The following is a 27,991-nucleotide window of genomic DNA, read 5'->3' as shown; positions in this document are numbered from 1 at the left end:
AGAGACTTGCTTTGTCTAAAGCTTAAATGCTTATAAAACCTCTACATTTTCAAAAACTATGTTCTTAGCAACTGTTTTTGGCAGCCTAATTTATGGGTATACCATCAAACTTGTTTTTCAACTACAGAAATTTTGTTGAATGATCTGTGGAAGGCTTGTAACTATGAAGATGTTACTTCAGTTCTTGGAGAGCTAATAGTAGCTTTTTTTCAATTTATTCTCTCAAATACTATAAGTAAGCTAAAGTTTGCAGATCTCTGTGGTAAACAATACACTAAGAAAAGCAGAAACATGCAATATCATGCTGTCCCTCATGCAGTTTCTTAGGGAAATTGTGAGGACTGTTATGCCAATATACACACACTTCCATTGCAAACGCTGAAGGAACATCATATAGCAATCGCAGTGGACTTATATCTTTATTACCCAGTTCATTCAGATGAATTTACTGTTTATATATCTTCACAGAAACTAATCATACAAACTGCACTTACAGTGTTTCACCACCTGACTTTGCTTACTGAGGTATGGGTGGAACAGATTGTGAACAAATAAAAATACTAAATTAGTCAGCGTTCTCTCCTCTCTGCAGGGGAAAAATACCCTCAGCTACACCCGAGTTCCTGTCACTGAAATCTGCCAGTAAATATGGGACCTTTATTTTTTATTCTTGGCTGTATTTACTTTATCTTTTCATTGTTTTGAAAACTTCCTTTTTGAAATTAGAGATGTCCTGTAACCGGGGCAGGGACGTGACTTTAGCCAAGCTTTTCTTTTAGTTTCTCCTCTAAACTAGTTAAGATTTCACAGTGTCTAGTAGTCGTGATAATACCACTGCAAACAGCTTCTGCTTTCTGGACTGCGAGAAGAGATGAGAGCAGCAGAAGCTGGGCTAAGTCTGTCTTTAGTTTTTTCAAACTGTCTCGATCAGAACCTTCCTACACTAGGAACTGTATTCTTAAAGCTTTTAATAAGATGAGGAAAATACTGTTATCGGACGCCAATAAGAAAAGGCTTTCCAGCCATCCCATTCTTCCATTTGTAAAGAACAAGACCAACTGTATTTTCGTTTTCTTGTCAACATCTCGCCCTCTTGCAGACCAGTTGTCATGTTGCAGACTCCTTGAGCAAACCAGCAGATAAAAAGCAATGTCACCTGTGCCAGTTTGGGTCAAAAGCTATATGAGCAATAAATGCTCTTGTACTTTTGCCAACATCTGTAACTTTCTCTTGGGAGAGTTGCAATTACCTGCAGAACTAGATAATTAGTTAAGAACATGCTTCCTAAGGATCTCATAAACCCTGCAATTGCTGCCTTATCTACCCTGGCCTTCCTTATCTCCTTTCTCCTGCAACGAAGGGAGAAAGCAACGTGCTATCAAGCTTTACAATCCATTCCTAACCGTTGAATGAAGCAAGAGGTGAGTTACAGTTTTCTAATCCTGCTGATTCCTATAGTTGGCCATGTCACACTTTTCCTGGCTTCAGGGGGTAAACAGCCACTTTGAGAGAGAAGGTATATGCTCCTGTGACAAAACCCATTCTGTGTTTTAGTTCTCAGGACAACTGTTGAGGCAAGAAATGACTGGATGTTGCCATTTTCCTTGTTTTATGAGAATGTAATGGACTTTTTTAAACATAGATCATTCCTCTTTGCCTTCCTTTATTCCTCATGTTCTCAGTGGTATTTTGTTGGGGTTTTTGTTTGTTTTTGTTTTTGGGGGTTTTTTTTTTGTTTTTTATGATAGTTTAGTTTAGTAATTTTGAAGATATTGAAGGGAAAACCGTGTAACTGTCAAATGGCCTAAGGCCCTGCTTCTCCTAAGAGAGTTATACCTATTTTTTTTTAAATTAGTCCTTAGTATAATATAACTATTAGTTATATTCTAGGATATTAAGTTGCTATATTTTAGGATATTAAGTTGAATGCCTTGCTTTTAGCTAAACTGTTTAAAATATTTACTTCTCATGCTGCTGTTTCTGAGGGAATGACCCAGGCAGAAAAATGATGTGCAATAATTTAAGAACTTTGACATACAAGGTAAAAAGTTTTTTAGAACTGCAAGGCAAAATTTTCACAAAATTGCAACTAGAATTCAAGGTCATAAGAAGTAATGCTTTGAGCAAGAGCAGCACTTAAAAAAAAATCTAGCATAAAAGTTAAGAAGTCTTCTACACCATCTTTAGTTAGTTGAAGAGAATTCCAGAACATAGGACAAAATTCTGTGAGCTCAGGAAAGTCCAGTGTGGTTTTCTGGTGGCCTGCATTACTCATGTTAAGAAGTCCTGTTTCAACAAGTGTGGGAATAAATCTTCCCTTTGAAGCCACATTATTCAGCTAAAGATTCAATCAGTGGACCCAGGAAGGCAGACTGCCTAAAAAGTGTGTGTAAAAATACTGTTCTTAGAAGATCTTATCTTTAGAGAGACAGAAGAAGGATTTAATTTCAAGGTTAAGCAAAAACATATGCTTTTTTTTGTTAGATCAAGAATTTTTGGCAGTTAGATTTAATAACTAAAATAATGGAAACTTAATTTTACCCTTCTCCCAAATGTCTTTTCTATTGTTTGCTTTTCTGTAGAGAAAAGCATCTATGCCTGCAGTTATATTGGCATTGAAATATTTTTCCAGCACTTTACAGCCAAATTACTGCAGCAAAATTTACTTTATCAAGCTTCTCACCCCACTTGAACGAGTTAGTATATATTTGTCAATAAAGTGCGCCTAAGCGTCAGGAAACTTTAGTCATCCTTTGACTTTTGAAGAACGCAAGGAATGTACTTTTTTCTTTTACAGAATATTTTGTTATGTATAGTCACATAGTTATTGAAAAGCAGTTTTGAGTTAGGGGAGGTTCAGTGGCTTAAGGAAATAATTAACAGGGTTCTTGGGCTTTTTGAATTAACTGTTTTACTTAACCGTGCTTTCTTACATACACACCTCTTGCACCTTACTTCTAGTTAAGGTTACAATGCTAACACTCAAATTTCATTTCAGACAATGTTGGAAAAATTAGAACTAGTGAACAAAGTTTTTTATTGTTTTAGGTTCTTCCTTTATTATATTGTTCTATAAACAACCCAAATATAATCGTAACTTGCAGCATGCCTCAGCTACCTAGCCCTGATGGTATTTACGTATCTGACATCAGTGATAACAATGTGCACAAACAGGGAATCCCATTAAGGGCAGTCCTCTTGGCTGCTGCTTTGCTGACGTCAAAAGATGCAAAATATCAAGAAAAAAGAATGTGAAAGCAAGGTGTGGTTCCCCCCCCCTCAAGGTTCTGAGAGGTTTATGGGTGATGGGGAGTCACCCTGCCTTTCTGCCAAAGCAAACAGAGGAGTTCTTTAAAGGAGTTGCATTTGATGCTGCTTTCACTTTGAAATGAGCTGCACTTTTCATGCAGGGACTGCTGCCCCTGTCCTTTTGAAACTGTTAGGTAAGAAGATGTTATAGTTCATCTTGATCAGTGACAAGGATTTAACAAAACTGAATACATTTGAAATTGGTATTGAATTCTCTAATAGGAAAACTAACAGAGCTTTAAAAACACCTGCTTGTAAAGATTATTTTTTTCTTCCCCTTCCATTTCTCTTCAGCCTACTTGAATGTCTGTCTCTTCAAGGTAGTGATACTTGGTCCTTAATTTGATAACGTATTTCTTAGAAATGCCTCTTTCACTATGCAGGTGGTTCTTTTGCAGTGTAATGGTAGTGTAACAAGCTAAAGTAGAGAAAGAAAAGGAAAACTGATAGTGGTGGGTGGGCCGACACTCACTCCTGTAAGAGATCTTCAACTGTGTCCAGCCCTTGATCAGACTCTTGCAGGCGCTGTAGCGTGAGGAGTGGCTGTGTCTGCCTCTCAGGGGACAGTGCAGAAGCTGTAAAATCAGCAGCTTCTGAATTAACACCAGAGTAAGTACAGAATACTTCTTTGTCATTAAGACTTTCGGCATTTTAACACATGAAACTGTGAAAACCTCATCCTTTGCCTGAATTTTATCTGGTTGCGTGAGACCAAAACTTGCCTATTGTGTCAACAGAATGTCACTGGCAGCCCCTCGCTATTTTGAGGCCAGAACCTAGACCCACCTGGAATGAAAAAACCAGCTGCTTCTGATACTGGGTTTGAGAAATGTTGAGAGGGGAGAAGAAACGATAAAAGTTTGGGTTGAGTCAGCAGATTAGAATGGAGCTCCCTGAAAAACTAGATTTGCTTTGTGAATGCCAGAGCATGCCGCAGGCAGGAATCCCCCTCCTTACGCCACAATAATTGCATTCAGGGTGATTTTTATTCTGTATAGCTCAAGTTTTCCTCAAGGATGCAGCGTTTGCTGTTAGCTTAACGCAGGCTGCTGCTTGGGTACATGTAGTCAGGGAAGAGGAAGCGCTCCAGAAAGCAGAGTGGGACTCTGGAGATTATCTGCTCAGGCTGTTGAGTGACGTCTTTTTGCCATCAAGTTTCAAATTACTCCTCACTCAGAAAAGGACACTTGAAATTACAACCAACAGCAGTTTGTCAAAACTTGCATATTGTCAGCGAAAACATCTTCAGAAATGAAATAACAATATCCCTTGGAACGACAACAGTCTGTCTTCTGCAGCAGGGGTTTTCACTCCTTATGAAGGGAAGGAATGCAAGTGGTTCTGCAATGGTAGGTGACCAGTTCATGTCAGCTATCTACTATTTTTGTGGTGTTACATATGCCTATGCTAGGACATGAGACAAAAATTCCTGTGGGCTCACAGTGCCTTTCTTAGGCAGTAAGAACAAATACATTTTCAGGGTAAAATCAGAACAAAATTATATTTGTAGCAGTAGTTTAGGAGATGTCTTTTTGTAGTGATGGAAATTTGTATTGAGCCAAACAATAGTCACGTTGCTAGTAAAATAAATGTTAAGTGAAGCATGAACAAGTTTAATTACTTTCATCTAGTACTTTGAATGAATTAATTTTACACTATTTTTCCTAGGGAAAATACTGTAAACTATGTAACATTTGCATCTATATTTCACATTTATTTACATGTAGCCCCCTTTGGTAATACATACAAATAAAATATAAAGGATATTTCCCTTTATATCACAAGTACACAAAAGCACTGATTGATTGAGCTGAACTTGATTTTGGGAACATGTTTCAGATTAATTATGTTTGTTTTCTCTCTGCAAATTGTGTAAGTGATATCAACCCTGCTGTAAACAGTAAAAGAGAAAAAAACCCTTTAGCAGGCATTGGCTGAGGGGTTAATATGTTGCTTAAGTTCAATTTAATTGTGCTCCCATGTTCATGTTGTGTTCACAGAAGGGCTTAGCTTGAAGGGAGTCTGGGTTTGACGGAAAGCACAGAGCTTTGTGTAGTTGTAGAGCAGCGCACTCAGCTTCAGCGTTAGAAGATGGGTTCTAGGAAGATGCATAACATTGGGGAATCGAGACTTGACTACTATGTCTCTTATGTTCACTGCTATAGCGTAGGTCTATTCAGCTATTTTTCTGCATGCTTATTGTCTTATTTTAGTAGTTCTTGCACTGTATTCTGTTCATACTAACCTCAGTTTATGCTAGAATGCCTGTAGCTTTGGGTTTTTTTTTTTTCTTTTTGGTTTTCTTTGCTGTAAAATAAGCGGGTAGTAAAAACATATTAATTATCTACAAATGTGATGGTTTATATGAACATTTTCAGAGTCATAGGCTTTCAGTATTCTGAAGCTCTGAAGACTTAAATATTTAGAATTCATGTTTATCCTCTATTTCAGATCTAGTAAGTGTATATAGCAATATCTTTAAATATCCATCATGATTCTAAAATCTGTGAAGCAAAGTTTACAAATGTCTCTTCCATTTCCTGGTATCATTATAAGATGCCTCAAAAAGGGAGCATTGTGTATCTTACATGATCAGAAATGGTGTAGGTGATAGTGATTCCTATTACTTAAATAAGGGTATTGTGCTTGTACTTCATAAATTAAGCTTAAACTGCATCTATATGTAGGTTGCACCATACCTCAAAATGGATGTGGGCTGAGTTTAGACATAGGGAAAATTATCTTTCTGTAGTTCAAGTATTTAAAAGCATTTAAATGTTTTTCTAAAAGTCACGGCTCTGGAGTCTTGCATTCTACACAGTTTCTTAATATAAAACATATATCTAAAATGGTGTTACTATTTTATGCATACTATAGATGTGTAAAGTTGATTTAAAATCTATTTGGTATTTGTTGAAAGCCATCTTTCTAAAATGTTTAACTGTTTAATGTTTTAATGTTTAACTTTTAAATGTTTTGATGTTTTGGCATTAGGTGCTTTTCAAGCATCTTTAAGCTTATCTCTCTCTAAATGAATTCAGAAATACAGTTATTGGTCATGACCGTTTTTCTCACTGAGGGACTCCTGCAGTTCCATTATTTCAGCGTTTGAAAGCACATGTGTGCCTTCTCAATGCTGTATCAGAGACGGGGCATCATTAATTATCTCAAGATGCTATTTAGGGCACAGCACTGGTGTATTACTGCCTTGTGCCATCTTGAAAACATTGCAGGTGCTATTATGCTTCATAAAGCACAGCTGCACAGAATTATCATGTTAATTTGAAGTGCATTTCCAGGAAAGCCTATTTAAAGATGTGCTTGGGATTATTATGCAATTATGTTGTTCAGCGCACTGCATGTAACTGGTTTGATAACTAACCATGGGACTGACGTCTCATCTTTCTCATGCCTACAAGGGAAAGACGAAGCAAGGAGGGCATCAAAAATTACATTTTGGAGAGAAATCGTCTGAATAAGACATAACTTCTTTTAGCAAACTTCTAGTGAAACCTCTGGAATAGAATTAGGGGCAATTGAACACAGTAATCTCTTCCTCTATTTCAAAGAAACAACAACAAAATAGAAAAACACGAGTAGAAACAACAGATGTCCTCTTGCACAACAGCATGAATAATTCAATGATGCAGTTTTGATCAATGTTATCCCTATAGAACCGGTGCCTAAACACGCCTCTTGCATGTTTTATCTGTTCCATTACAGGCCATTTCATCTCCCAATGGCTGATGAAAACAAAATTTGCTAAAAGGGATAGTGTAAATGCACATAAAGATCAACACCCATCTGAGGGAAAAAAAAAATAGTAGTATTTTTTCCAGTTACAGATACACTGGGCAAAAACACTGGTGTATCGCAAATAGTAATACTCTGTTGGAAAGTTAGAGAAGAACAGAACTGAACAATTTTGTGTTCTTCAATATTCTGGGATTACTAAACAGATTTTGTTAGATATGTGAACCATCAGAGTGATTTAAACAGCCTTGTGAACCACACAGGTTTCCTGTCTGGTGAGCTGACGTGGATATTGCATGTATGATGGCAGAACTGGCCCCCGGCTTCTTGAAATGATGTGAATGGTATTTTGGTCCTCAAAAAAGAGTAAATAAATAAATAAATATTACACAGAATCATTACGGTTGGAAAAGACCTTTAAGATCATCAAGTCCAACCATCAACCCAACACCACCATGCCCACTAAACCATGTCCTGAAGTGCCACATCCACACGTTTTTTGAACACTTCCAGTGATGGTGACTCCACCACCTCCCTGGGCAGCCTGTTCCAATGCTTGACCACTCTCCCTGTAAAGAAATTTATCCTAATATCTAATCTAAACCTCCCTTGGCAGTCACATTTACACTTCTTTAGGGAAAAACTTGAAAGGTAGTTTTTACTGCTGAAATGGCATAACATAATGTTGAAGCTTCCTTTAAGGAAAGGCGAGAATTCTCTTTGTACATGAGAAGATCTTCAGGAATTAAGAATCTGTCATAAATAAGGATTTAAAGGAGACTAGAGACAGTGTGACACTTCCAGCAGTTTTTACCAAGGAAATGAAATGTTAGGAAAGTTCTTATATCCGTGTTTAGTGTCTACTGGTTGTTCTGTTTGGGGAAAGTAAAGAAGGTTGAGCAGTCATTTCCTTTCCTCTGCAGCTCTGATAAGCCATGCACAAAGACTGTGAGGAAGTAAATTTGTGTAACATTCAAATTTCCCTTTTTTTTTTCTTTTTTTAAATCATTATAGCATGAAGCTTCAGGAATGTGACTAGTCTTGAATTGTTATCTGTAATAATAATAAAAGGTTTTATAAAGTTCCACTTAGGGAATTAATTGCCTCCTAAGAACTTAAGCAGTCGTAGTGAAAAAGAAACAAGCACGCCTCTGGCAAAGGTAGACAAATCACTACCCAGGGTCTCTTTTTGAAAACCCCGTCTACTCAGTCTTTTTTCTGAGAAGACATTATCTCGAATTTAAATGTAGCAGTTTTTAGAACCTCACAAATGGAGGACAACATATACTCCCATTGCCCTTGCTGCATTATAATGTCTCTGGGGTTCTTGCTGGGTAGGCCAAAATGGGCAACGTTATACAGGGACGTGTGTGTCAGAAGGACCCTTCTTCCCTCTAAGCTAATGGAGAGATGTGGGCAATGGTTGGTTTGATTTTTGTATTTATTCTTTTATTTAAGAGATCTTTGATTTGGTTCTGAAGTGCTTGAAGGTAAAGTCAAATGTTTTATCAGTCCATGCTCTACGATCTTCACAGAAGACATTGAATGGGGTTCAGAGGAGGGATTTCCTACAGACATATAAGTACCAATTCCTGTGTTTTTACACCAGCCCCACTTCAGTGGTAGCTGACTGATCTAATGAAGGATTGTCTTATCAGTAAAAGCTCAGCATGAGAATTTGTCTCACTATGCGGTGCTCTCCTGTCATAAAAATTGTTCTTGGATTACTTAGAATGCTTTTAGATTGCACCAGGTAAAATGAGGCAGTACATTGGAGTAGTAATTTTGATGATAGCATTCAAAAGATTGTTGTAACAACAACAGTTAGTTAGTTCTGTTAGAGCAAATAAACTGAGAAATATTTTAATTCTGCAAGCAGATGTTACTTGTAGAACGTGTGGTTTCAGTACTGGCTGTGAGTGAATAAAGCTGGTTGTTTTAGTTTAACTAACATACGCTTTTACATATGGTGATCCAGGTTTTAGTCTTCTGCTGTTGACTGTGTCATTGCAAGAGGTCTGTTAGATGATACTGAGTATTACTGGAGAGAGATGAGATGATAAAAGCTGCCTGCTTTCTCTTGAGTAAAGGAGGAATAATTCAACAAGAAGTAAACCAGAAGGCAGATGGAAATGTAATCAAAATTAAATTACTATTGAACATGTTGCTGCCAAACACATGGCTTTTTTCAGCTTTTAGGTATATATTTGTGGGACTTTGTCACAATTTGGCAGACAGGAATATGAGCTAGTAGTTTTTGCCAGTGTTAAAATTTATAATACCGCTGTCAGTGTTGTGTTCACAGAAGGGCTTAGCTTGAAGGAAGTCTGGGTTTGACGGAAAGCACGGAGCTTTTGTGTAGTTGTAGAGCAGCGCACTCAGCTTCAGCGTTAGAAGATGGGTTCTAGGAAGATGCATAACATTGGGGAATCGAGACTTGACTACTATGTCTCTTATGTTCATTGCTATAGCGTAGGTCTGTTCAGCTATTTTTCTGCATGCTTATTGTCTTATTTTAGTAGTTCTTGCACTGTATTCTGTTCATATTAACCTCAGTTTATGTTAGAGTGCCTGTAGCTTTGGGGTTTTATGTTCTTTTTGTTTTTCTTTGCTATTAAAGAAACAGCGAGCATGAAATGCAAGTGACTACTCTTGCTAATGACTGAATAACCAAAATATAATAGTAATCCTCTGCTAAATAAATACAGCCTTTGCCTCTGCTAAATAAATGGAAGCTTTTGATCTTCTGCTTGAAAATCTGTACCTTAAAGTGTTAATTTTACTTTCCTTTAGCACTTTACAAAATGATGACATTAGCAACCTTGCTAAGGTCTTGATTATGCAATTAGCATAAGAAGTGGGAGAAAGCACAAGGTATTAACGAAAGATATGCGGTATATTAACTCACTAGTAAATGATTTTTAGAGCCTTGTTCAATTATAGCATAACTTTTGAAGTTCATCCCTGAGGAAGAAAATGCAATTGCCAAATACACGTAGCTAATAAGATTAGTCAAGCGCTGTTTTCAGGAAGTCAAATACTGGTATGAATGAAACCTGAAGAGCAGCCTATGGTAAATCTTCACTATTAGATACAAGAGCTCTTTAGTTCATCCTTTTCCAGGTTCTGGTTGCCTACACTGCACACATGCCTTTTTGCTCCCCAGCAAACCAGCTATTTCTGTTTTGAGCTGAAAGCGGGCTGTGATGCTGTGGTGTACTCCATGGAATGTGTGTGGTGGGCAGCGTGAATGGACCAAGCCACGTTCGGTGCCCTCCAAGGTCCTTCAGCTTCTCCGGAGCTCTGAAACATACAAAATCCTCTACACGTCTTCCTGCCACCCCAGGGCAAGTAACACGCAATGTCACCGTCATGCTGTAGAAGTACAGCTCGGATGGGCTGAGACAGCCCTCATCTGCATCAAAAAAATGCAGAAAAGTAATAAATCAGGCTTCTAGATTGTAATCAAGAATTGAGGCAAGTGCTGTGCATCATTTTTAGTAGTGTAAGTGTAGCATTAGTAAAGGGCTAAACAAATAAATCTGATTTCTTCTGAACCTGAGGAGATTAAAAAAAGAGTTGGGAAGAACAAGATTGTGTTTTTTGCTTCGGACTGTGACAGCCAGAGTTAAAACAGGAAAAATAGCTCTTTTTTTCAAGTAAGGCAGGCCTATACAAAAGCCCTGAATTCGTGGCCCTGAGTATGATGTCTGTGCTGTAATGTGCAGGTCTGTCCTTGGCAGTTTCAGCATTATCCCTTTTCCTAAAGGTTGCTTGTGGTAGCAGTCTTGAGAGGAATATGAGCCAATACACGATGAGGTCCATGCTACTGTAGCTAGATGGTTTTCTGTCCTAAACTAAAGCTTTAAATCAAATATCTACCTATCACAGTGCAGTGCAGATGAGCTGGAATTATTTCACTGCTTTCTTTTCCATCTGAGCTCTGCTAGAACTGCTGTTGCGCAAAGGTCTCCTTGTGTTTCCTTTGTGGACACAGGCTGCAAACGTGTTTTTAACATTAAATATACATCTCATTGAAATGCATTTTATTATAGTTCTTGCTGATTACTTATACTTTACTATAAGATGAATTTTATTTCCATAGGGTTCTATAAACATCAGTGGTCTTTTAGTCAGGATCGACACTGTTACAATAGACATCATCACCTCAACAGGGTTGTACTGGCATATAAACCTTTCATTAATAACAGGAAAGAGACGTATAGTAGGATGCATCTTCTATGGATGTCAGGATACAAAACTTGTTAACTGTCCTTTAAAATAAATTTAAAAACCTGTCATTAAAGAACAAAAAGAATTTGCATTCCTAATGTATTATGATATTGTCATTGATTTAGGCAGGACTAAGGACACTTCACGATATTGGCCCCGAAATACGGCGAGCTATATCCTGTGACTTGCAAGATGATGAACCAGAGGAAAACAATCCAGAGGAGGAGGAAGATGTTTATAAAGTAATGTCAGAACACAGCTACGTGAATTGTTTTATCATATAATATGAGATTAAAGAATGAACTTATCCCTGAATATGGAATAATAACTATAATAATAATAAACCCCTCAAACTAGAATATAAATATTTTATAAATAAGTATATTTTATATATATCTCTATAAAAATGGTACTCCCAGGACACTTGCATCTCATCATAAATTTAGGAAGTAGTTCCTGCAGGGTGATTCTCCTGCTTCTAATTCTTTCTCATTAATGGTATTTTTTTCTTAAGCGAATCCTAAGAAAAGGTGTGAACCTTGCCATCTCAAATTTTGATAGTGGCAAGGTTTAAATTGGAAGTGCCTTAACTTCTGCAGTGGTAGATAGGAAGAAGAGAATGAATTTCTGTGCAGCCAGACCACAACAGACAGAGCGCTGTGTATTGTAAAATGAATACCTGGAATTACACAGAAGTCAACTAAACACAAATGCCATTTCCAAAGTCCTGTGAGGGATATCAGTAAGAATCAATCAGGAAGAAAGGTTAGTTTTCCTCTTTTACACTACATTCAGTCTAATGGTGAACACAGAGTTGGTACTGTAATCAGGAATAATGTGCAAACCATTTGTGAGCCAGCAAGAAAACTTAAGTTTTCACAAACATTTCAGAAGAAGCAGATGTAAAAGCATGCTTCCGCAGTAATTGCGTTAGAAGCCCCATAGCTTGCTATTGTTCTTTGCAAAAAAAGAGGATGGGGCACTGGAGACAGTGCTGCAGCAACCATCAATAGATGCATTTCTCTGCCAACCATCATTACCTCCTGTCTTCCCTAGATTGAGCTTCAAGACAGACTGCTGTCATCCAAGACCCACACCTGGCTAGACAGGGAGGCTACATAATCTGGGTCAGATGTAAAAGAGAGCTGCATGTCATAGTCGTAACTTAGCACTTCATTCTCTCACCATCCATTACACTCTCAGGGCTGGTAAAGAGTTACTACTCTTGTACCTCTGCAAGAAGAAAGAATGGAAGCACTGAAGCTTAATGTTACCTACTTGAGACATGCTTGCAAGCTGTTGCATGGCACTCCATCCTGTCTGAGTGACGCCTGTTGCAAACCGATGCTCTGGGAGAATAGGAGAGAATTCCACCAAAGTGTTCTCAGAAATCATGCAGACACGTCCTTTCTCTGAGGAAGTTGGTGCATGTTCGTGTATGGGAATGTAGTTTTCTCCTGCATAATGAAATGTGGAGAAAGCTGGATGTCACATTTAGTTGTATGGAAAAAGAATAATGATCACAGCATAATGTTGGTTTGACTCTGAAATACAAATATTGTCATTATCACAATCACATCTCTATCACTTCAGGAGATCCCATCTGAAGCATCATAAAATTAGAAAGAAGAATCACAGATTATTTGAATTGCTACTTTTGTATGCATGTAGGAGAGAAAAGTAAGTTATCACTGTCAAAAATATGTTCTGTTAAGGTATCTGATGTAATTTTTTCTTTCTTTTTCCCTACAACAGAGGAACGGTGCCCTCTTTGGCAACCACATAAACCATATTAGCAGTGACAGACGAGATTCATTTCAACAGATCAACACCACACATCGTCCCTTACATGTTCAGCGGCCTTCAATTCCATCTGCAAGTGATACTGAGAAAAATATATATCCTCAGGCAGGAAACTCTGTATACCACAATCATCATAATCACAACTCAGTAGGAAAGCAAGTTTCAAACTCAACAAATGCCAATCTCAATAATGCCAACGTGTCCAAAGTTGTTCATGGAAAACACACAAAATTTGGAAATCACGAGCATAGATCTGAAAATGGTTACCATTCTTATTCCAGAACAGATCATGAGAAGCGTAGAAGGCCAAGCAGCAGGAGGTAAACTTACAAATATTTATTTGCTTTTAAACAAATTTATGTATTATAAATGCACTATGAGAAAACATATGCTACATGAAGCTAATCTGTATATTTGGCTTCATTTCTGTTGCCTACTGATGTATGAAACATATATCTGACTTATGGGAAATTTATGTAACTTTAGTACCGATTGAAAGAAGTAGCCTTTAAAGTTAAATTATTAGTTATACCACAGAGTTATAATCACCAATAAATTTCTCAAAACTACCTGATTTTGAAATATCTTTCTTCTTATTTTCATGGCTTACCTGGATAGAACCCGCTACTATGAAACATACGTTAGGTGAGTTGGTATTGTTCTGACATAATTGAAGAGGACAAAGTAGGGTTTTTTCCCTTTTCTTGTCTACTTTCTTTTCTTGTCTTTTTTTTTTTCCCTACAGTACAATTTTCAAAATTAAATGTATGACAATGCATATGCTGAATAACTTAAGTGACAATTTCTAAGTAAAATTTTCCACTGCCTGTGCTTAAAGGACAAACTTCCAGATAGTTCAAAATTATTCGAGCCCTTTTAGAAGTCTAGACAGGTTTGTGCAGTTTTCAACAGACAAAAGATCACACCTGGTGGTAGCCCTTGTTTAAAATTAACTTGCAAAGCCTGGGAAAAACACTGGGTTTAGCTTTGATAAATACTAATGTGTGCAGTTCCATTTGTAGGGGACTGGACAAAATCTTTCCTGGTCATATGTCTGAATATTCCTTAAAACAACTTTTAAAAATAGGATCTGTTGTTTTATTTGAAGTGCGCCGCTAAATGTGCATTCAGTGCTAGTTTTTAATGTCTAGATTTGCACATCTGTTTCAGATTTTTCTTGGAATACATCAGTGAGTGCTCCTTAATATTTTAGCCATTTGACATACTTCAGACATTTGAGAGAAGCTGTGTTTCTTCAAAGTACTCTGAGTTTGTATTTTGTAAAGATGTCTTAAATGTATTTGACTCCACTGAGCCCCCGTATTAATTATTTTCCTATTTGTACCATAAGGAAATAAAGGGAGGTCATCTTTAAGAAACAGACGAAAAAGTCATGTTCTGAACTGCAGTTCTATGCAATTTAATATAACACCACATTCTGACAAGAGAGTTGTTAATGCTTGTAGGTTTTTTTTTTTTCTTCCTTGGAAGCATATTAAAACTGTGTATAAAATATACAACATATAATTTATATAATAAAATATTAAAATATATAAGTATTTGCTACTTACAGATCTGACTCTGGTGATGGGCGTCGACCTACTATTTGCCGCGAAGAACGTGAAGTTCAAGACTATTGCAATGATGATCGATACTTGGGAGAGCAGGAGTATTTTAGTGGAGAAGAATATTATGAGGAAGACAGTATGTTGTCAGGAAGCAGGTGAGGATATTTGTTAAACTGGAAAAAATATTTCAATAAACTTGGTACATATCTGTAAAGGCTTCACTAAGCACACTTATACTGGAAATTCTCTGATGATGTTAATACTCCACAACTGTTGACAAGTGAAATGGTCAATAGGAATCATGTTATGTACCAAAGATCTTTTGTATTTGGCATCATGTGCAGACTCCAGAAAAACTTCTATACCAAATTCAAAGAAAAGCACAAAGTTCCTTTGAACTGAGTATAAACTAGATAGTGCATAACCAAAGTAATTTCATTTATAAATAAAATTCCATGTACAATGGAACATGGGTCAAGCTCAGGTAAAGGAACTTTTAGAAATATTTTCTTCTTTTAATTTAACTTAAAAAGAAAGGTGAAACGGGTAAACTATGGACTGAGATCATAAGATAGTACTAGCTGGACCAATAAAGAATTGGATGACTTCCTTTTGAAAATTTTCATTATCCCTCTTTATTAATAATTCTCTTGGCACCTTTTTTTTGTCTCGTTAGTACAAACACTTAACACCGTCATAGTTGTCCTGGCCTTTGTATGTTTGGAATAGATGTTTTTTAAGGTGTGTGGAAATGCCATCAATTGAATTTTAGTCAACAAGTAGCGTTTCTTACAAATTTTTATTACTTTGAGGCTCCTTGCTGTATCTGCAGTGTTCTAGCTTTGTAACCTGGTGTGTCTCAGTTTTCTAACTCATTTCTGTTTTCCCCAGCCAAAACTTGGAATGGTATCCTAGTTAATTGTAGTATTTCTGTCCAGTAGGATTTTCCCAAGGCCCACTAGTGTTTTTTAACAACTCTTGCCTGATGCTGTGTATTAAACGCCTGTGATTTTTCCATTCAATATGTTAATTTCGGATTTAATAAGAAAAGGCCTTGATTTAATTTTGGTAAATTTAAGATTTTTCTCTGCAACTTTATTTCACACAGTTTCCTCAGAAATGGACTGGGCTTGGTTTTTCTAACTTTAGAACAGTGGCCCCCAAGTTAGTTTAGCTTTAAGCATTACCAAATTAGTTTGATTTGAGCACTGTGCTGTTGGCTTCAATCAATGATGGCTTCAGCAAGAGGGCAAGTCTAACTTTACATTGGGACCACTCCTGGACATAAATAATAGGTTTCCAGTTGTTCAAGCCATGTTTGGGTGCTGCTTTGGGAGGAAGTCCTGATATTCCTGATTTAGTCTTTAAAATGTGAGATCGTTCTGGTGTTTTCTGAGTATCAAACTGTCATAAACAGAACCTATATTTGGTAATACTGAAAGGCTTCCTATTTAAAAAAAATTAAATGCACCTTTTTCCCCAATAGCTTGTGATTTTCTTTTTTTTTTTAAATTTCGTAATATTCACCTTCTCATTATGACATAGGACATACGCATTTTGCAAGATCTTGAGTAGATCTTCCTTACAGTAGCTATGTTTCCCTTTTGCTGAATAAATTCAATAACTTCTCAAAAATATCCTCTACTTCTGTCAATAATTTTTTATTTTGAAGTCCTGCCCAAAAGTAGAAGATTTTACTGCAATTTTGTTTTAGATCCGTAAGTGCATATGCACAAGTGCCAGACATGCTTAATTCTCCTCCATCTCCTCCTCCTATATTGTCTTTCTTTGCCATCTGAATTCTGGCAAGATCGGCTCCCTAATCTGCATCTTGTTGGTTTGCATAAAAGCTAAGATTTGCATGAAAGCTAAATTTTACAGGTTTTCTCAGGTCACTATTTTTTTTACATGCTAATTACAGTCAGATAACACCCGTACAAGATTCCATTTTCAACAACAGAAGTATCCTGAATGTAAAAGGCTTAATTCCATTCTCTGAGTTTGTGCTGCTCTTCTCTGTGGCAGGAGTAAATCAGAGTATTTTTATTTTTTTAAGCAATGTATAACTGAGGTCCTACGTTTTAGCCTGTACTGCTAAGAATAACTTCACTGAAAATATTATTTGATAAAAATTTAATCTGAGAGCTTACTACATAACTATACTAGTACAGAAGTGTATGCTCGCTATCTCAAAATCAGTTTACATACAGAAACTGGATTTTAAAATTCAGTTGTGTAATTATACAATGTAAACTTTGGTCATTTTGCTGGAGAAAGAGTGGCTTTGGAAATCTTCTGGAAGAAATCTAATAAATCAATTTAGAGAAATAACATTTCTCTTCATTTTAAACACAGGCATATGTATGATTACCACTGTAGATATCACTGCCATGACTCAGATTTTGAGAGACCAAAAGGTTACCATCACCCACATGTGTTTTTTGAGGAAGATGATTCACAGATCTGTTATGATACAAAAAGATCTCCTAGGAGACGGCTGCTACCTCCAACACCAACACGTAAGTACATGAAGAACAATTTGTTTGCAAATCCAGAATTATTTAAATGCATTCAGACATGCTTCAGTTTAAAAAGGCTTCTTTTTAACTTGGATTTCAAAGATGATGTTTCTCGATTACTGTTGCTATCACATTATTGTGTATGGCAGAAATATCTATCCATCCCGAGAGATTGCTTGGAGAATCTATGGATCCTAGCTTACAAGTCAGTCTTTCTAATATCTCGTCTCACTCATACAACAATATAAAATAACCAATTTAATTGCCCGTTTTAAGTTTTATGTTGATTTGATTAACGAAGAGCAAGCAAGGTAGAATGCAGCAGTAGCTTGCTTTGAAACTTGGATAGGATGGTGCAATCCGTGTGCCCTTCATTCACACCCACTGCCGAGCAGTGTTGCCGTGGGTCAGTGCTGTCGTCTCTCTAGTGACTCACCGGCTGGCGCTTCGCGTCTGTTAACAGAGATGCTGCTTAATGACATTCTAATTGGTTCCATTTACATCTTTACCTCGTACTGTTCTAGTAAACACTAGGGCTGAAGTAGGATAATTTTCAGGGGAAAGAAAACCAAGAGTGAGCTCAATGGTGCTTTGTTTTTGTGTTTTTTTCCTTAACTTGGAAGTGCCTTTAGCTTTTTAACATGAGCTTCTCAAATCCCTGGGAAAAATAAAAGCGTCACTCTGGGCTAAGCATCTTGTTTCAGATTCACATTGGTACTTTGTTCTGTTATCGCAGGAACAATGCTTAATATTCTGTGTTTCTTCTGTGGGAGAAAATGTTTCAATTTATAGATTGAATTAGTGTTGTCAACTGATTTTTTTATTTTTACTGCTTTCTTTAATTTTCATTTGTTCTCCTCCTTAGATCTTTCCCTTGTTTTCCCCTTATCTCAAGTACCATATTGCTTTACCTGCATTTCTAAAAGCTTTCATGTTTCTTACGTTGTAATTTTGTTTCTGTATTTTCCAAGCCATACTGCAGAGATCAGCAGTGCTAATCCTCTGGTGAAGCTAGGCACAGACTCAAAGCTCTTGGATTTTGGTCTTTGACCTCTGACACTTCACAGAGAGGAAGCACTTGAGGTTGTGCAGTGTCAAATAAACATGTTTCTAAGGCTATAGTAGACTGGATTGGTGTACAAGAAACAACACTCGGCTCCATGCAACCCCATAGTGTCCCTCAGAGTACCATGGTGTGGTCAGCACAGCCAGGTCTGTTACATATGTCTTTGGATGATGCCATCTAACCAGTGCCATCCAGACAAGACGATACAGGATCATTTCTAAAAGAGTCTCCACGTTTCAGCTTTCTAGCAAAACCAGAGTTGTCTTTCATTCTGATGATGCTAGCAGCTAGACTCTCTTTATCTGTGGAAGTACGTAAGGACCCTGTGGGTAGGAAAATGAGTTTCAGTCCTTTCCTGTCTCAGGCACCTTAAGAAAAATGGAGTTATAGATTTAAAAAATAAAAGTGTTTCAGATAGAGGTGTTGTGGGATCATTACACAATGTCTGAAGTACAGTCTCAGACTGTTTAAAGCTCCAGAAAGCTGTGGTAAAGGGCAGCAGCAAAATATATTATTATATAGTAAAGGAAACATTCTTCAGCTATACTGTGAGTGCTGAATCCTCACTTTTGGCACACAGGTCCTTATGACAAGATTAGTAACACTCTCTGCTCTTTGGCTCTCTGATTTTAAGGGGCACAGATGGAGAAAAGCAGAAAGAATGAGTCTTGTACTATAGAGGGTAAATAACTCGAATGATAACAAAGTGTACAGAAAGCTGCTAGCTCTCCTGTACGTCATTCTACAAGTTTTTCTAATATCAGAGAAATTGTAAGCCAAAGCAATAGATGGATGCTTTGTATATCCGTTCCATACATTGCAGGAGAACAACCTTCTTATAAAAATCCTGTGGGTTCTTCCCATGGAAGTGTTGTGAGGGGAGGGCTGAAGGCTTCCTGTGACTGCAGCCTTTGGCCTTCATTTAACTTTTCTGATAAAGTTTTGATGACAGTACTAAGCAGACATTTCTGTAGAGGAAGCTTACACTCTATCTCACATACAAGAGACTAGATAAGTGTGCTAGATAAGAAGGTGTTTGATATCCTAGGATAAGAGGACCTAGTTCTGAGCTAAGTTGCGTGAGGGCAATGTAGGAAGTCCTTTGACTTGTATCAGTACAATGTCACAAGAGCACAGTCAGGCCTTCTGTCATAAACATATATTTAATGTTTAGGAACATAGTTGAGAAATTTCAGAGGCTTGGCATCTCAGCAGATTTTAAAAGAAGCTCAAACCTATTGTTTGTAACTAGTGTATGGGCTGTTAGGCCTGGGGAGAAAGATTTTTCATGTTCTCATGTAAAGAAAGGAGAAAAGAAAAAAAAAACAAACCTGCAACATTGCACTAAGCAGTTTCTGCTAGCATCTGGATTCCATCCAAGTTAATGTAACATACAGTGCCTTGGCTGAGTACTATAGTTAGTAAACCGAGCTCTGTGTCAAGCTTTCTAGAGGTTTTTATATCACTCATCACCACAGTATTTCAGCAACTTCCAGAAGTGCATTGGGAAATGACTAAATGTTCTTTCAGACGCTTTCTTGGGGAGAAGCATGTGCAAAGAAGGGTCTTGTTTTGGATGAGGGGACTTTTTGGTGTGCTTTTTGTTCATTTTGGTATTGCGACTTTTAGCATTTGTCAGGGTCAGGAGCTAAGGCTTACATTCCTGTATTTGGATTTACCGTAGAGACAATGAAAAGAGAGACAAATTTTGCATTAAGTGGACGGGCTCACCTCCTGGAAGTGCCTGTTTTAGTCCAATGGCTCTTTAAGGAACCTTGATTGTTAGTATCCAGCATTAAGTGTCTCGTGATTACTCTAAGTCTATGGCACTTAACTCTTCAATTCTGTTCACAAAATTCTTGGTGTTAGAAAAAAAGATACCAAGAATAGTTTCAATAAGTTTCAAGAGAGCACAGTTTTGTATCATTGCTTTGTACAGTCAGGCTCTTTACAGTTTTCCACTATGACGCTCACAGCTGTGAGGACGTATCTGGATTCCAGCTGCCGTTCGGCATCCAGATTTTCTTCACACTGAAGCTAACACAGAGGAGTGATACCCATGCGCTGCTTCCCATCATCCCACAGGCTTTCACCAAGACCAGATGAAACATTTCCACATCAGCCAAACATCTTGATCCGGTTTAGATTTCTACTTTCTCCTTTCTAGCATTTACATATAATAACAGCATGCATAACAGCAGAGACCATGGCGTATAGCTGTCATAAGTAACAGAATAAACATCAGAAATTGATGTGAGTCAACTTTGACTTGGATATGGGTTTTCATATTGCTCATTGCTCCCAAGGAACTGGGGATTTGGTATTTCCTTTGGGAAGTCTGATTCACTAGAATGAAGAGTTTAAAACCATGGGGAAGAAAGAAGAAACTCTTCTTTGTAACTATTCACAGCAGTTTACAGCAAAACTCTGAAGTGTCGGAACGAGTCTACTGCATCACACAAGCTTGCTTTGTGAAACATAGTGGCTTCAAATTCTGCCACGTTAGGCTGCCCGTGTGGTTTCTACCTCAGACTGCCTTTGCTCATATGATGGATCTATCCTTTATCTTGTAACAAGCTGCTTGCTTCTGTTAGCACAGCTTATTTCTTACTGGGGGATATGTTTTTATTTGTGTGATAGTTGACCCACACTGGAATTCTGGAAACAATAATATCTGAGGAAAAGTATTTATTTTCCTAACGAATTATGGTTTCCCTGTAGCAAATAGACGATCTTCCTTTAACTTCGAATGCCTCCGCCGACAAAGCAGTCAAGATGACATACCGCTCTCTCCTAATTTCCACCATCGCACTGCTTTACCGCTTCACTTAATGCAACAGCAGGTAAACACAAAATCTTACTTAACTAGTAATGAATTACATCTTTTTAGCTTCTGTTTGTACCTCTGACTTTAACGGTTGTTTGAAACAGTACTAGTGCAGTTTGCCTGTGCATGGCTTCTAGGCCAAGTATAGGCTTGTAGTTGCTAGACACGAGGTTTCTCAAACATCAAACTTCTACAAAACATTGGAAATGAGCAGTTTGCCCCTATGACTCTTTAAGTGTCCACAAAGAGTCGGAATGCCCTAAGGAATTTTGACCAGGACTGCATAATACAGTAGCCATCTGTTAATCTTTGTCTATGCGGTTACTCAGATCCATTTGTGAGAGCTTGCGAGTACAACGTACACATCTTCTGACGCTCAGTGCCTCACTCTGACGTGGCCCTGAGAAGATGACAATGCCCATTGCCTAGAGACACCATACAGAGTGCTTGGAAAATGCTGACAGCTTCCCATCCTGTCCCTCCTGGACAGAAGGAATGTTTCTACAATTTGCTCTCTTTGTTTAATATATTGTATAAGCAATTAGTTTTCTTTATTAATGCTAATACCAAGATGTTGTGATCTGAGCAATAATAGAAAAAATACCATTTCATCCTGTCACTTTACCAGCTTCAGTCCTGTTCCTCCTTTACATGGCTATTAAACACCAGGGAATGTTAACTTTGTATAGCTGCTGCCTGAACAAGTGGTTTGACCTAACTGCTGAAATGAGGAATGAGTATGACAGAGCATTTGAAATCACTAACTTGTAAAATTCTTTCCCTTGCCAGGTCATGGCTGTTGCAGGTCTGGATTCCAGCAAAGCTCATAAACATTCACCAAGTCGTTCAACACGTTCCTGGGCTACCCCACCTGCAACCCCTCCCAACAGGGACCGTACTCCGTATTACACACCTCTAATCCAGGTTGATAGGGCTGAATCTACAGAACATATGAATGGTAGCCTGCCTTCCTTACATAGGAGCTCTTGGTACACAGATGACCCTGATATTTCCTACCGAACATTTACACCAGCCAATTTAACTGTACCTAATGACTTTAGGCATAAACATAGTGACAAACAGAGGAGTGCAGACAGTTTGGTAGAAGCGGTAAGTATCACAGAAACCTCTGAAGTAGCCAAGAGTGTCTGTCTCTTCAGTTTTTGTGTTAACTTTAAAAAGCACATAATTCAGTCCACGTTCTTTCTCTGAAAATATGGTATTTTCAGTTTCAAAGCCCAAAACTATTTCTAGGTGAAGACAGGGGAACTTACTCATGTAGTAAAGGATTTCTGTTGAATCCAAATCTTAACATTAGTGTGTCAGAGAACTGGAGAGATTTCAAAGACATTTGAAATTAAGTTTTCTAGATGAGGATCAGTTATGAAGTGTCCTTCCACAATGGCTGATAGGGAAGAGATGATACATATGCCTGTTCTCTCTGCTGTTTCAATAGAAATACATCACTATTTTTGCAATAGTCTGAATAATTCAAAGAGCTCTATGAATCAGTGTACTAAATGCAGAGAGGTGAATAACAACTACAAGGATTGATTTGTAGGTGTACTAAAGAATGTTAAGAATTCCCTTTTATATTAAAAAAGATTTGAAGATAAAGAGGATATAGAATTTCTGAATCATAGTTACTGTTCTTGGTTCCATCTATCACTTCCTTTTCATTGCTATGAGCTAAACAATACACTTTGTTAAACTTTATTTGCAAACGGGACTTAAGCATCTTTCTTCCAGATACCCTAAAGTACTGAGAACATATCTAGAATTCTGTGTTTTCAGGCAATTGTTCTAATTGCACCATTTGCGATATAATAACTGTTGTCTTTAGTATGTCAGCCTGATGATTAATGTTCATCAAAGACCACTCCCAAATTTCTACAGCGAAAAGTCAGATGTGTTGCATTACCAGTTACGTTATCACATAACTGATACAGTGTGGTTTGAAGCCATTTGATTGTTTACACATGCAGTTTTGCTGTGGGTTTCTGGTATTTTCCACAAATGAGACGTGTTGTTATGACCTGTCTGTTCTCCTGTAATTCCGCTGTATATCTCCTTCTCTTCCCCTCCATCTGCCAGGTACTTATATCTGAAGGCCTAGGAAGGTATGCAAAGGACCCTAAATTTGTTTCAGCTACAAAACACGAGATTGCTGATGCATGTGACATGACCATTGACGAGATGGAAAGTGCAGCAAGTAATCTTCTCAATGGGAATATTAGCAATGGGACCAATGGGGATATGTTTCCCATTTTAAGCAGGCAAGATTATGAACTTCAAGATTTTGGTCCTGGCTACAGTGATGAAGAACCAGAAACGGGACGATATGAAGAAGACTTAGCTGATGAAATGATATGCATTACAAGCTTATAGTATTTAGCAAGGAAAGTGATTCTAATAACAGAAAAAGTGCCTCATAGTTTGGAGATGGTAGGCACTAGCTGGAGTGAATAACCAATCAAGTTTTGTACAAGTGATGTCACACCTCAAGGAAGCCATAACTAATAAATTGATTATCTCCAGGTTGCCGAAATGTGATCAGAGCTGCAGTACGTCAAGTCTTCTCCCATAGAATCTTCAGTTCCTCTGTAGGAATACGGTTATTTTGAAACCAAGCAGATTGTGACAATCAGTATTTTGAGGGCTAGAGTGGGATTCTGAGGTGTAATATCTTGCCTGTCTTTCAGTCTTGTGCTGCTGTCCTTCATAGTAGAGCAGGATTTTGTCTGTGAAAATGTCTGTGAAAGTCCGGCACAAAATTGTGTGGGAAACAGCAACATGAGATGAGTGATGACAACCAATAATGTCATTACCTCAGTACTCAATAGCATATCAGCTACTCGTTGCATATCCATTCTAACATCGTTTTCAAACTTGTCTCCTGATTTCTTTTCTTAATGCTCTTCTAAAATACAGTTTGTCATGCTCTACCTTTTAGAGATCGTTGGAAAAAGAAGTTGTATAAAGAATAATCTGTCATATGTAACACCAGTTTACATAGGAAAATATCATTCAGATGGTCTGTTTTATGACTATCACGTTAAGGGCAAAATATACTGGAATAATTGCATTCTTACTAATGCACTTGCAACCAGGTTATAGCAGAATTAGATAAGATAGTTTGCTAAAAATTATATAGTAGAAATTATTGTAAATTAATTGTAATATACAATGATTTGTATTTGTAAAGAGATGTTCTATATTTTGTAATTATTGTACCGTAATTGAACTGCAGCAATATTTATGGACCCCAATTATTGTAACTCTGCACAGAATTCTAGATAGAAGTATTTTTACTTGGAATATATAGATCTATAGCATAGATATTTAAATAGAGCCACCTCTCAGTGTAAATCTCTTTTTGGGATAAAGTGTCAAGTTTGAACTTGGCAACAGAACAGCTTTTTTTTTTTTAACTAACTGAGTCAAAGGACTCTCTTTGCATAAGGGATGCACAGTTGACTATTTACAGTCTTATACTTTGAAAGGTAGAAGATTTCAAGTTATTTTAACTTTTTTGATTGAAAAATAAGCTCTAATTTTATTTTGTATTAATTCCATGCTAAAAATAAATATTAAAATTACATAAAAATTGGCAAGTTCATGTCAGGGTATATTACTGGTCATGAGATAATTAGTTTTGACAATGTATATTACCTACATACCCTATTTTGATAGGAAGCATCCTGGGCAGAAAATATTTCACAGGTAAATGAAAATGCTTTACTTCAGTACTACTTACTCTGCTTGGAAAGAAAAGAAATATGATAAAATGATGCTTCACAGAACCAAAAACCTTGATATAAGAAGTATACTATTTTATTGCCACTACTTTTCTGTTGTTCTATGTGTACTATTTCAAAGATTTATTTTTATGCAATCAAGAGAGGGCTTAGACATTGTTCACAATGCAGTAAAACCCTGAAATTACTTTGAGGCTAATACAACCTTGGAGGAAAATCAAAAAACACTGAAAGCTACTGTCTATTTTGTTAGCACTGGATAACAATGACTTGTTCTAACAAGTTATCTTATCAGGTTTTACCTGTAGTTCACATGCTAGATAGCAATCCAGTTCACATTTTTACAAATGTGATGTTTAAAACATGTCAATAAACATTTTGTACATAATGACAGTTTCCTATGAATAGCTTACAGACTTCCTCTGAAATCATTCTTACTTCAAATGCCAGGATAAGAACTTAAAGGTTTGTAAATTATTTCTTGACCTACATCATTTTGTATTAAAAAAAATGCAAAATGTTCTTCAAAATAAAACTGTGTAATAATTTTATTATACTTGGGACTCCTTTTACTAATTGCTTTTCACCAAGAAGCTCCAAAAGTTAAATTCTGTTTGCACTGTTTGAAGAATGGAAGGAATGTGTGGAATGTAGCCACCAGTCCACTATCATAGTGTGCAAGTCTTTTATGAATGATTGCTGTTAACCAGAAAGAAATAAAGCGATTAAAGTACTCGTATGAAAACAGGTATTATTACTCCCCTACTATCTAGAGGATTATTACCTCCCTAGATACAGATCTATGGAAACAATTAGGAAAATTTGACTAAAATCCCCTAAAAACGTCAAAACAAATCTTCCATGCTGTCTACCGGGAAACACTTGGGTACGTTACCCAGCAATAGTCGCTTTGTTATGCTCTCCCAGCTTAACAGAAACAAGCTTTAGAAGACCAAAGTGGAGCTTTCTGGATCTGGTATCATTGCGAAATAACAAAGGGTAGTTTTCAAAGTTCCACCTACTGTGGTATCCCCACTTCTGAAAACTGCCTTTAAGGCAGCTGAAGTTGAACATTAGAGGGAAGAAAAAAAAAAAAGGAGGAGGAAAAAATCCCAGACCAGGTTACTTCACCATATGGATTTTTGATAGCACATCAAATCAGGCAGATTGAGCAGAGTGACAATATTTAAATTAATCAATTTGACCAAGGAGACAGAAAACAACATTCTGACTTCACTGTATTTTCTTGCTAGTATCGTTAGTCCTTAGCTTTCAGTAGTCTGAAGAGAGACTTTTTAGGGCAGATAATGCTATTTTATGAGAAAATAGTCCTTACAAAAATAACTAATGAAGGAAATTTAGTTACAAACCACGTTCTGAATAGTTAATAGTTTAAGGGAGAACATAAATGTATATGGATACACAGAATACCTGTTCAATTTTATTACAGAAGTATATGGAAAAAGTAATCAATATATGCATACTTACATGGTAATTGGCACTCTTAAAATACTGTATGTCATAGTAATTACTAAATACAGAAAAACTAGAAGTTACCACAACAACTAAAGCATATTTCATGAGTTTCCAGGTTTATTTGTACATGGATATAATGACAGAAAACATTAGTAAATAATTAAACAGTGCTAATTCTTTTACAGTGAAGTTAAGTTCACTGCAAAGGTGAATATATAAAATATTCATATTTCAACAGTGTCTTTTTTTTAAGCTTAGATAACAGAAGAATAGACTAAAAATTGTAATACTATAATAAGATATGCTTGTGTTCTCTTTACAGTAACTCTTCATGCTTTTATTATTCCTCAGAATTTCTTTGTTTATTTTACAGGAAATGCATGTTCGAAGCCCACTTTTTAGTTTTCCAGTGTTAATATAGCTGCCTCATTTGGTTGCAGACTAATTGAAATCAGACACTAGGAAAGGATTTTAAGCTGTAGAAGCATCAAAAGTTCTGGTGTACAAAACTTTGAGTGGCCTTACATAAATTCAATAAAATGCAGTAGTATTTTACAAATACTACTATTTTCTGCTGCTTTAAAAGCACTTCTTATACTAAAGCAATTTGAAATATGTGTAAAGGAACATTTTTGGTCACTCTTCTTTCTTGATCTCATTGTTCCCAGCCAGAGACCTCCAGCTGTGTCTGAAGCACCTATAGCAAGCTATTGCCATGGAAATGCTGGCGTTCTCACTTGCAGTACTGTTGCTGGTTCAAGCCATGCTGGGAGGTCTAGTGACTTCCAAATTATTACATCAAACAGCTATTACAGTTAACTGTTTCTGAATACATAATATATTCAAATGTATTAACCTGCACATTTATAGACAAATTTATATCTGTGTAGCACTGGGAATAATACTCCATTATACAGAGTATTATTTTGCTAAATAAGTAGAACTCTGGAATTACCAGCCTGTGCTCTGCAGTCTAATGAAGTGTAAAAGATGGTTAGTTTTAGCTAGCAGACTGACAGTGCTCCATAGAGCGTGTTAAGAGTATCTTGTACCTGTTCTAAGTATCCCTTAGCAGACTTGAAATCTGCTAGAAGAAAGAACTATTTTAACAGGAATTTATTTTAACTATTTTAACAGCAACCAGATACAGTGTAGGAGAAACGAATGTTAGCTTGATGCTACCTGAAGATTTCCCCAGGGCAACAAAGCTTTCAAATACCTGAGACATTTCTTCAGCACTGCATCAAAGAATATCATGAAGGAGCCTCCACATTCTATAGCAGTGAGGCCTAAATTAATGAAGCAACTGTGGTTCACAGCAATAAAAATATTGAAGTGTTTGGAAGGGGAGGAACTTGCAAGGTGGCTATGTATGTTTAGAACTGCAAGAAAAGATGATGATGTTTCAGAAGAAATGCCCAATTATCCGATTGCACAGTGCAGCAATGTGTACCTGAACATGAGACACACGCACTTTGGCATGTGTATCTAACCTTGCTCTTTCCTCATCTTTTAGAGCTTGACATAATGGCAGAGGATGGCTCTGTGCGTGTTTAGTAGTAAGTTATGTAAGACTGGCTAGCTAATCCTCTGTGGTTGCATAATAACAATTCCCATCTTGCATGTCTGGAGTGGAAACCCATGTTGTAAATCTGCAAATGTGGGAACTTCAATATTAT

The 27,991-nt window shown here is 37.0% G+C and overlaps 1 protein-coding gene across 1 annotated transcript in view; it reads left to right on the top strand.

Moving 5' to 3' along the window:
• Positions 1-23,466, top strand: part of CACNA1D (calcium voltage-gated channel subunit alpha1 D) — a gene marked incomplete at its 3' end in the record, with an annotated part of 199,580 nt that extends 176,114 nt beyond the window's left edge. The window contains exons 43-50 of the mRNA XM_082004726.1: positions 11,421-11,537; positions 13,051-13,418; positions 13,717-13,743; positions 14,672-14,821; positions 17,022-17,185; positions 20,973-21,094; positions 21,868-22,188; positions 23,173-23,466. Coding sequence (XP_081860852.1) covers positions 11,421-11,537; positions 13,051-13,418; positions 13,717-13,743; positions 14,672-14,821; positions 17,022-17,185; positions 20,973-21,094; positions 21,868-22,188; positions 23,173-23,466 — 1,563 coding nt within the window. The remainder of the gene's footprint in view (positions 1-11,420; positions 11,538-13,050; positions 13,419-13,716; positions 13,744-14,671; positions 14,822-17,021; positions 17,186-20,972; positions 21,095-21,867; positions 22,189-23,172) is intronic.
• Positions 23,467-27,991: the final 4,525 nt, after the last annotated feature.

Source organism: Phaethon aethereus (assembly GCF_964289735.1).
Source record: "Phaethon aethereus genome assembly, chromosome: 11".
Lineage (NCBI taxonomy): Eukaryota > Metazoa > Chordata > Aves > Phaethontiformes > Phaethontidae > Phaethon > Phaethon aethereus.
This window is presented reverse-complemented; position numbering and strand designations above follow the sequence as displayed.